General features: G+C 34.6%; 1 protein-coding gene across 1 annotated transcript; it reads left to right on the top strand.

Annotated features, from left to right (window-relative positions):
- Window positions 1-465: 465 nt before the first annotated feature.
- On the top strand, window positions 466-1803 carry EAH_00046970 (hypothetical protein, conserved; the record flags this gene model as incomplete). Its single annotated transcript, XM_013391507.1, has 2 exons — window positions 466-781; window positions 1076-1803. 2 exons carry the CDS (start codon window positions 466-468, stop codon window positions 1801-1803), a joined length of 1044 nt encoding a protein of 347 aa, XP_013246961.1.
- Window positions 1804-11580: the final 9777 nt, after the last annotated feature.

Below are 11580 nucleotides of genomic sequence, written 5' to 3' on the forward strand. Positions count from 1 at the left end.
CGCCCCACGGCCTCCCTTCTTTTCCTTGGCTACGTCTTCTTTCCCTGCCTCTCAGACTTTGCATCTTCATTTCTTCTCTTCTATATTTTCTGGTCCTGTGAGGGCCTCGATTTGCTGCTGTAGGTCGCAGCAGCAGCAGCAGCAGCATCGGCAGCGGCAGCAGCAGCATACCCGCAGCAGCCGCAGCCGCAGCAGCTGCAGCATCAGCAGCAGCGGCCTATTTCCTCCTATTTTTTGTAGAGTCTGTTACGTAGATCTTATCTAGTGATAGCAGGTGCGATGGGGTTTATCTTACGCGGCTTGCAGCGAGCCGGTTGGGCAGTAGCAGCTGTATGCTTGTTGCTGTTGCTGCCTCTTAATTATTATCAGCAGCATGAGCAGCATCAGCATCATAATGGGCTTCAGCGTATATCATTTGCCTTAGGAGCACCAGATGGTTTGTTTGGTAAGCTTGGGAGAACTAAGATGGTTAAGACTGCTGTAGGGAAGGCAACCCGATCTGTAGCAGGAGATCTGTATGATAGATATATAAGGCATGGTTTATTTGATGAGCTTGGGGAAGCACAGCGGGAATTAGTTTATCTACACAGTCCTTCTCCTTTTGTGAAAATTGCACGAGCATGGCAGACTGCTTTTGCATATCAAATGCGAGCTGCACGACTTCCAGAGTCCTGGAAAGCAGCAGCAGCAGACTTGCACAAGCGATTAGGAGGTAAGGGCAATTTGCTGCTTTCTTTACCTCCTGGTGGCCGCAAAGGAAGAGATATGAATATGGGGTACGGTACGCTTCAGCGAGCGTTTATTTCTTTTGCATTATTCTTTCTAAACGGCTTCGTCCCGGAAGAAATAGCGAAATGCAGATTTAAGACAGATAACTCTGCAGCTATATGTATTAGTCGGTATGAAAGGAATCTACTAGATGCATTATTCTCAACTATTGTTGCTTTCATACAATTTATTGTTATGAGAGCTCCAGGGTGTCGCATTGCTTCAACAATTTTTGTTTTTGCTGCTGTTTCTCCCTGCCCTTTCGGCTATTTAGTTGAACCCGCATTCATATATGGTGCTTTATCAGATTCCCATCCAGATCTCTTAAAATCTCTTGCTTCTATTCGACGAGTAGCCTCTACTAAACCTTGTCCTGATCATAAGAAATATCTATTAAGGGCTTTAATGGTAAATGGTGTTACTCCAGGTGATATTATCCGTGCTACAGGAGCAAAGAAAGATCTCGGGGCTCTTGTTGTTTCTCTTGAGAGTATGGTTGAGGCAGAGCAGGAAGCATTAAAAGACTTTGAAGATAACTCTGTGGAAAATATACTTATTGATAAAGACGGTGACGAACATGTACCTGCAACAAAGCCTCTTGAATTAAAAGAAGAACTAGAGGAATTCCTTGCTACAGAACAGTTTATTCATCCGGCTGAAGGAGAGTCTGGAGATGAAGGAGAAAATAGCATGAAACAGTTAAGCGAAGCAGCAATTACAATGTTTAACTCTACAAGCACAGATGAAGCAAAAGCTTTCCTTGATCGTGTGCGAGCTGTGCTAGGAGCAGGAAGCAGCGTAAAAACAGAGCGCCCGGAATTACCTTTTCTAGACTTTCAGGGTGCGATGGAGGCAGCCAAAGAGGAGTTAAAGGCAGAGATGGAGAAGAACCCTCATAGTGCTCCTCTTACGAGCGATAAAACAGCAGACAGAAGCGAACAAGCAGAAGAAGCTCTAGCAATAGTTCGTGGGGGTGGGCTGCGAGCGGGGTCCCTCTTCGCGCCGGAAGAAGAAAAGAAGGGGAAAAGCAAGTAAATTGAAATAAAGATTATGTAAAGGATACTTTATAGTTTAAAAAACGACGAGATTTTCGTTGAAATACCCTTTTTTCTGCTGGCGGTGTGCTAAGAAACAAAGAAGAGGAACGTGCATTATTTGCATTATGATATAGACAAATTGGAGCGATCCAAGAAGAAACAAGAAAAGAAATAGAAAAGGAATCATAAATATTTATAAATATTCATGAATATGCACAAATATTCTTGAATATTTATACGTATTGTTATGATCATGAATATGAATATTCAGCAACACGCATTCAAAGGAATAAATAGGAAGAAATAACAACAAAATAGAAATGCAGAGAGTTAACTGCTGTTTTTCTTTTGTTGTTTAATTCTACAAACTCATGCCAGGAGGCAACTTTCTTCATTTTTTCTCTTCTTTCATCTCTTCTCTTCTTTATTGCTAACGTTTCATAACGAGTTGCTCGTCGAAAGCACAAGCAAATTAAAATATATGTGGAAATATATTTAACAATAGAAATAGAAAACCAATACGCACATAAATACGAGTATATATACATATATATATATATATATTTATGCAAGGTAAATAGATGAGTAAGTAAACAGAGATAAAGAAATGGAATTGAATAGAAAAGTATATACAAACAAATAGAAAAAGGTTGGCGAAATTAAATAGAGAACTAAGTACAAGTAAACAGGAAGATAAGTAGAACCGAATTGATATATAAATGAATAGAAATATGAATAATAGCAAGTAGAAAAATAAATACAACTAAGTAGATAATATGTACATATACATATGTATATGCACATATATATATATATATATATATGTGAAAAACTACAGGCAAATAGGACAAAAACAGGAAAAATAGATACAAATGGGTATATATATATACATATATATAGGAAAACAAACACAACTAAATAAATAGAAAAGTATATTGACATACATATACAAATAGAGAGAGAGAACAAGTAAATAGAAGAATACATCTACGTACACAGAAATATAGACAAGTAAAGAGAAAAATAAATGAATATATATGCAACTATCTCGCAGGTAAGTAGACAGATGAATACGAATAGATAAATTATTAAGGAAGTATTTCTTCATAAATAAAATAAAAAGAAAATAAATACTTCTTGCATTCTTCTTTAGACTCTCCACGAGTATAAAAAGATATTTAAAGGCATTTCATCATTTTAAAGTTTTTCTTCAAAACAAATTAATGCACTCAGCCGCAGGACGCCCCCATCTCCCTGCTAGCTGCAGCTAGCTACAGCTAGCCTTTAGCTAGCTGTAGCTGGCCTTAGCTAGCTACAGCTAGCCTCAGCTAGCTGTAGCTAGCTACGGCAATGTAAAACTAGCTAAGGCTAGCTGTAGCTAGCTACGGCCAACTGCAGCTAGCCTCACCTAGCTAGCTGTAGCTAGCTACGGCTAGCTACGGGTAGCTGAAGCTAGCTACAGGTAGCTGTAGCTAGCTAAGGCCAGATACAGCTAGCTACAGCTAGCTGTAGCTAGCTACGGCCAGTAACGGCTAGCTTCTGCTAGCGACAGTTAATAAAAATAACAGAAGTGTTTGTAAAGAAGAAGCATTTTGTTCTTCGTCGTTTAACTTATTTATTAGTTTTACCCTGTACAGGAAGATAAGTTTTTTGTTTATTATTATTATGCAAACGAGAAAAGAAACGTCAATGGCTGTCTCCCGTTTTTGTTTTAATTAGCATATTGTCTTTTGTCTTCTTTCATTTGATGCAATACAAATAAAATAAATTTTCTTTTTTCTTTCTTCCCCCTCCAACAAATCTTCAGATATATCCGCTGGCGGTAGCCTCCTCCTGCAGCAAGCAACACACAAAGTATATATATATATATTATACTTATATATATATATATATATTTATGTTTATATATATATATATATAATGCTGCATTTGTATGGTGAAAGTACTTGTGTTTTATTTTTGATTTCTTCTTCGTAGGCGTAAGCGATGGAAGCTGCAGTTCTTCTGTCTTCTTCTTCTTGTTGATATTTTCTTGTTTCTTCTTCTGCTAATTGCTGTGCTAATAGATGATCATACGCTTCTTCTTTTCTATATTTTAATTTAATTATATTAAACCCTTCCGACTGTAGTAAAGCAAATGTCTGTCTTTCGCTTTCTCTTCTTGCTGCATCTCTCCGCTGCACTTCCGCCTGTTGAAACAACATAAAATAATTAAAAATAATATTATTATTGTGCGTTATAAATAAAGTAAAAACAATATTAAAGAGTATTTCGATTTATATTCAACTTTAACAAACATAATAATAATAATAATAATAATAATAAACACTTCTTTGTTTGCTGTCTAACCACTCAGATAGAAGAAAAAAAAAGAAGAAAAACGATGGCCCTAACAGCAAAGACGTAAAAACAATTAAAGAAGAAATAATGATAAAACAAAAGAAGAAAAACAAAAAAGGCAAAGAAAACAACAAAATAAAAAGAAGAAAACAAGGCGGAAGCAGCAGATGCTAAGAGAGTTCGAGACGCGGCATAGAAGCGAGAAAAAAAAGAAAAATAAAATTAATAGACAAAACATAAAACCCAAATTAGTCTAATAAATTACCCTATTTAAACAGAAAAGAGAAAAAGAAGAAAAAACAAAAAAGAAAAAGAGAGGGAAGATGTAATTCATTTAAACCCCCATGAAGAAAAAACAAACAAAAAGAAACAGCAAAAAACAAACAAATAAACGAAAATAATAAAAAACAAAATTCACAGCAAAACAAACAAAAGAAAACAATAAAACAAAAAAACAAAAAAACAAAACGAGGAATACATTAAGCAAAACAGTAAGAACCCCAGTAAGAATGTAAATAAACAAGAACAATATTATTAAAATTAATAATGTATTAATTAAATAATTCAATTTAATTTCAATTAACATGAAAAGCAAACAAAATTACCCCGCTGAACTCAACGTACAATAAATTATAATTTAAAAAATATATTAATAAAACCACAGTTAGAAAACATCACAGCAAAATAATAACAAAAATAACGTAATTAAAATTAAAAATGAATAAATTAAGTAATTAAATTTAATTTTAATTAACATTAAAATCATAGACACAGAAAAACGAGAAGGAGCAGCACGAAAAAACAAAACCAAAGAAGAAAAGAAAAGAAACAGAATAAATAAAAAAGCGAAGATATACAAATAAACTAACCATTATTTTTTCTTGTTCTCTTCTAGCGATTACCCCGTCTAATTTCTCTTGCCACATATTTTTAGCTTTTTGAAAATTCGATATTTCTTTTTGGGTTTTGTTTGCAGTTGTTGTCTCTAAACTTTGTGCATTTGTACTTCTATTTGCTGCTGTGTTTGGGGCTTCATTCGAATTAGGTTTAATATATTCAAATGATTGTCTGTTTACTTCGTTCTTCTCTTTCAACTGCTTTTTTATATTTTCTTCCTTAGTATTTGCCTCCATCTTCTCTTTTTCAAGGATTATGTCTCTTACAAACCACCACTTTCTCCTTTATGAGTATTAGTTGTTGTTATTTTGAGTTATTATCGTTTATTAAATACTTTAGTATTTCTTTTTTGAGCTTTGTTTGGCTTCTCTATCCTCTTCTTCTTTCATTTATTTTATATATGCTGTACAGACAGGAGTACCCGGTGCGTCAAAAGGCGAGAGAAAACCAGGAAAAAAGGAAGAAAAGGATAAAATGAATAAAATAATGAAAGAATTAAACAATAAAAACAATTTAAAGATGTAAAACGCGAGAAAAAACGAAAATAATCGATAAACAAAACTAGGAAAGAAGAAGCCTTATCGAATGGCTGCCGTCCGTTGGTCTTGTTAGTAGTTTGTGGGTTTGAATAAATAGTATTTGCAATAAAATAAATTTAAATTGAATCAATTTTATATTAATTTAATTTAATTTAAAAAATAAAATTCAAAATGATATAAATTTGTCTTTATTACCTCTTAAATTAAGTAAACAATAAACACATGCATAGCATCGGACGAACCGCCGCCCATCGTTCTTCTTTCTTTGCTTTTTCCTTTTTATCCTCAAAATATAATTCATTTTTTCTTCCTTTTAATTTTATTTAATTCATTTAAAGCAATTTTATCAAATTTAGGCCCCTATGCAGCAAAATATACACCGCAAACAATACCCCCAACAACACGAAGCTGATGCCCCCAATGGTGATAGACTCGATTCGATATTTGAGGGGTTTTTAAGTTTATTTTATTAATTTAATTCAAGTTAATTTATTTAATTTAATTAATTTAACTTAGTTTAATCAATTTAATTTAATTTAATTTAATTTGTGTTAATTTATCGGCTTATTGTTTTACTTTGTTTCAATTTATTCGCTTTGCTGATGTTAGTACTGCAACATCTCGCTGATTTATTCACAGAAGAAAACTGCTTATTGCCTTTCTATTATTTTTCCTTCTTTATTCTTTTTTTTCTTTTACTATTCTTCAGTTTTATCATCCATTTGATGCTTAATAACCGATGAAAACGGGTTGAACTTAAACCCCAAACCCTAAACCCTAAACAGTAAACTCTATAAAGTTTTACTTGCGAAATAGGCGTAGTATTCGTAGATAACAAAGGCAGCAACTGTCTTATTAAGTAGATACAGTCGATGGAAGGGGCAGCTCGAACTTCAAACTAAAAAGAATAAAGTAAATATTCGCCTTGCATATATAAATAACAGCACACACATATAAGGAAAAGAAACATTAAAACAAACAACTTATCTCCCCTCTCCTTGTTGCAGCAACACCTTCTCTGCTGTTTTCAGCTCTTCAACAATGCGGAGGCAGTATTGTTGAAGTGAAAAGTAAAAAGATACATCTTGCTTCACAGAAATGTCACTGTTTACAACCTAAGACGAAAAAGAATAGAGAGTATTCGCGTAGAACAGATCAGTTACTGCTTCTACTATCTTTAGTAAAAGAAAATAAAGAAATTGAAGCCGCTTCCCGATGCATCAGGAACAAGCAGAAATATATAAATTTAGTCTAATTGCTAAACAGTAATTAGCAATTATAATATATAAATTTACTCTAATTGCTAAACAGTATAGAGTCCAATATAACTTCGAAATTATTCCTCTAAGTGGAGAAGCCCTATCATCTCTGTTTCTTCTGGCTGATGCTCCTATCTGCTCGTCGCTGTTGTATTAATCTCATTCTCGATATTATTTGCTTTTCTTAGGAGGTGAAATAGACGAAAAATGCTGGCAAGTAGCTCTCTTTTACCGTATGTTCAGGGGCAGACGCTGAGGTGTACATGCAGCTATTGTTGTTGTTGTTGAATGTTGAAACCTGGCGAAATATGTTCTGCTTTTTCTCTTCTTTTTTGGAAGCATTGTGGATAGAAAAGGGAATAAATTATATATTAAATAAACAAATTCAAAATGAATCCCAATGATTGTACGGATTCTGTTTATTTTACTTCTTCAGGCGGTTGTTCATCGCCGCAACTCGTTCATGAGATTTCAACATTGTTTACAGAATACCCTTCAGAGGAAAGCAAAGAATTGGATTTACTATTTGCCCCTATTTCAAAGTCTTTTTCCTCTTTTGAGGAAATTCACATAGATGGCGACAGCAAAGCTTTAAAAGCCCTTGTTTCTTGCTTTCAGCCTCCTGGGTTTCTGCTCGCTGTGCAGAAATCTTTATTTATGATTGCCTTTATGAACGGCTCTGTTCTTTTCCTTCTTCACCGCCGCTCTAAAAGCATCAAAGAGGTTCTTTACTGGCTCTTCTCCTCCACTTCGATATCTCTTTACACTGCCGGTAACAGCAAATATATTTTTCTTCGCTTTCTCCCCACTGGGGTTTCCTTTCAGCTCGCTATTCGCGTTGCAAAGAAAGAAATTATTTTTTATTTGCCTAATCCTCAGGGTCTTCAGCGATCCATGTCTACGAAACGCTCCTGGCCTTTGGCTTAGTAGAGCCTGAAGCCCTCATAGCCAACCCTTTGCATTGCATCTTCCCTCTTTCTATTTGCATGCAACAAGAAGAAGCAGCAGCAGCAGCTTCTTTCAGCTGCTGGCCGTCGATGCCCTTCGCTTCCTTTACGGAGAAGGCTGGTGAGCCGCTGCAAGTTGAAAAAAACTCGTATTAAGCTCAGCTGTAAGAAGAAAATCATCACTATTTCCCTGCTTCATGCATTCACCTAATCTCCTGCTGCTGCTGCTGCTGCTGCTTCTGTGTTGCTGCAGAAGACGTATCACTGACGCTGCAAAGAGCGGAGAACTGGAGTGGTGTTTGGATATCAGCTCTTATGGAGGCTTCTAGCGTTCGTTTGTTTTTTTGTTTGTTTCTCTGTGCATTTCAGGTGTCTATACAGCCTCTTTCAGTCTCCTATATTCAATAAAACCCTTTATTTTCAACTCCTTTACGCTCAACTTCCTTTGGCTGCAATCAATGCGCATAGAACGCCATTAACACGCAATCTGCATCTTCTCGCCTCCTCACCTCTCTCCCCCCCAACCGACAAAACCCAGCAGCAGCAGCAACAACAGCAGCAGCAGCAGCAGCAGCAGCAGCAACAGCAGCCTTCGCTGCCTCTTCCAGCGGCAAAACGGTCGAGGACGTCAACCCGCAGCAGCCCACCTGACGTTGGAGTCAAAGCCAGCGGTTGCTGCAGCAGCAGCAGCAGCAGCAACAGCAGCAGCATCAACAGTGCCGCTGTGCAGCGAATTGAGACTTCTCTGGGAAGTCCGAAGACCAAGGCAAGAACGCAGGTGCTGCAGGGCAGCAGTAGCAGCAGCAGCAATAGCAGCAGCAGTAGAAGCAGCAGCAGCAGCAACAACAACAGCAGCAAAATGCAAGAGGGTCTGTTGCGGCGGTCGGATCCTTTGCTTCGCTACAGCCTTTCCTTCTGTTCGTATACACTGCAAATAAATATATTTATTGTTGTTTAAAAGAGAAGCAAACGATAAGACAGGCAGCAGGAGGATTAGATGCTCTGCTGGTACTCAGCTGCAGCAGCTGTGGGCTCAGCTCTGCAACGTGAAGGCAGCAGCAGGTGCGTGAAAGACAGCAGAAGAAATATAATAAAAGGCAGCTACAAGACAAAAGATAAAATGCTTCTTAATTCATCTCCTGATATAACAGGGGCTTCGTTTGTTGTTTCTGCTATCCGCCATATCGATATTTGCATCGCAGCAGAACTCAGCAACGACACGTAAGATCTAAACCCTAAGCCCTAAACCCTAAACCCTAAACCCTAAACCCTAAACGCTAGGCCCTCGTCGCAGACCCCTAGGCTTCACATCCTAAACCCCTTTAGGCAGTTGTTGATGTCTCTTCAAGAGATGCAAAAGGACGAGGATTTTCTTTGGCGCAAAGTGCGGCGAATTATAATGGAGTGTATATGCAGCTTTGGGGTGTATATGCAGCTTTGCAGCTGTGGGGTGTATATACAATTTGCATGCGTTTAATTTTGTTTATTTCATTCTGTTTTTGACTAAAGTGCTATGTAGTAAGTTGTTTTTTTGTTTTGTTTGTTTTGTTTTGTTTTGTCGTTCATCTGCTACTTTCCTTTCGTTTATTTGTCTGTTTGTTTCTGTTTGTTTATTTATTTGTTTGTTTTTGTCTCTACTTCCCTCTGTTCGCTTTGTTGACTCCTTTAATTAAACTTCTTTTGTAGGTGTTTAGCAGCAAAAGCCCTCGTTGTATGCTGACAGAGGAGCAGCGGCGAGCTTCTGCTGCGCTGTTTTCTTGCTTTGTTGTCTCTAATGACTCCTCTACTTTGTGGAGATTAATAAACAAAGAATTATCTATTTCTTTTCAAGAGGCAGCCAGCAAACGTGCAGCACTCGCTGATCTCTTCCCTCGCATTGCCCGCTGGCAGGTAAGAAAAAAAAAAAAAATAATAAAATATAATAAAATAAAATTCAAATCAAATAAAATACAGATAAAATACAAATAAAATAAAGTAAAGCAAAGTAAGGTAAAGTAAATACAATAAAATAAAATTAAATAAAATAAAATAAAACAAGTGCAAGAAGAGTACAGTCTATGAGATTCATCCACCAATTAACGAAATACAAACAAACAAACAAATAAACAAACAAACAAACAAATAAACAAAACAAACAAATAAACAAACAAACAAAACAAACGAATAAACAAACAATAGCAATAAAAAAGCAAAAGCTTCTCTTTTGTATTTATTGTACAATTGCTTTAGGAAGAGATTATCGTGGATGTCTTAGCGAAGAGGGCGAAGGTGAAAATATATATATATATGTATATTAGTTTCTTAGTATAAAATGAATGTTCGCCTAATAAAATAAAGTATATATGTTTATTTTATTTGTGCAAATACATCTAAGACAAACAATTTATTGCTGCAGCAAACTTCAAGAGAGCTGCTTGCTGCTGCAGAGCGCAGCAGCAGCGAAGGGGCCGTCATCTCCGTTCTGTAAGAAGAAAAGTCTTAAGATAATTGCATTTAATGTATTATATTCATTTTATTTTAATTAAATAAATTAATTTTAATTTGTTTTTATATTTCAAAGGGCGTGCATTCACCTTCTTGCTGCAGCAACAAAACGAAGACAACGCTGATTCTGCAAATAATAAAAGAAATAAGAGAATTGCTGCCTTATAAGGAAGATATATCTTTAATTGCATTGTAAGAAACAAAGATATATAATTATTATGAATCGTTATTATTATCTATTGCTTTTATTTATTATTTGCTGTACTTAATAATAATAATAACAATAATAATAACAATAATAATAGACTTTGTTTGCTTTTAAATACACAAATGTTTCAGAGAAGAAAATGTTTTTGTCTTCCAAGTCAAACAAAACAAAAAAGAAGAAAAAATTATGCAAATTGCGGGGTGTATATCTCGCGCTTGGTGAGGGTTTATAAAGAAAGAAGTATATATATTTAAAATATTAATAAATATATATATATTATCTTTGTTTATTTGTATATTTAATTATTTAATTCTCTTTATTTTATTTAATTTGGTCTTATCTTCAGGGCTCAGGTCTTCCCTTACAGCAACGGGCTGTACACTCTTCATCAATTTTTGATAGACAAACTTTCTTCTGTTTCTCTGGCTGATTTAATTTAATTAAATGCATTTAAATTATTTAAATTAATTAATATTAAACCTTTTAATTAGTCTTTATTCAAATTTATATGCACACTTTACTCCTTTTCTATGCCGTCTATCAACAGCAGTACAAATGAAATATCTTTCATCTGTTTTCTTTATAAATTTATTTTTATTTTTGTTTGGTTTATATTTAAATAATTTATTTTAATTCTTTTTAATCTTTTTTTACTCTAATTAACTTCACTAGAAGCATTTTATGCATACATAATAACAATAATAATAGGAATAATAAATTGTAATAATAATTTTATAAAAATACTGAAGATGATAATAAATTAATAATATTTACTAAATATAAGCGATATTAATATTTATTATTATTAGACTTGTAATAGGAATACTACGCAGATATTAATTGTAATATTATTATTTTGTAAATTATAATAATGAAACAATACATCTGTATTATTATATATTAATAGTAATGCTATTTATTATTCTAATTATTATAATAATCAAACAATAATATCAGCATTCTTAACTGTATATTCCTAATAATTTTTCTTTCTGATTTTCATGTATAATTAAAAAACAAATATAATATTTATTTTCACAACACAAACATTTTACTTTCTATATAACACCCTTTCTATGAAGGCCGTTAGGCATATATATA

The sequence above is a fragment of the Eimeria acervulina genome, genomic scaffold (assembly GCF_000499425.1).
Source record: "Eimeria acervulina Houghton genomic scaffold, Eah_scaff708, whole genome shotgun sequence".
Taxonomy (NCBI): Eukaryota; Apicomplexa; class Conoidasida; order Eucoccidiorida; family Eimeriidae; genus Eimeria; species Eimeria acervulina.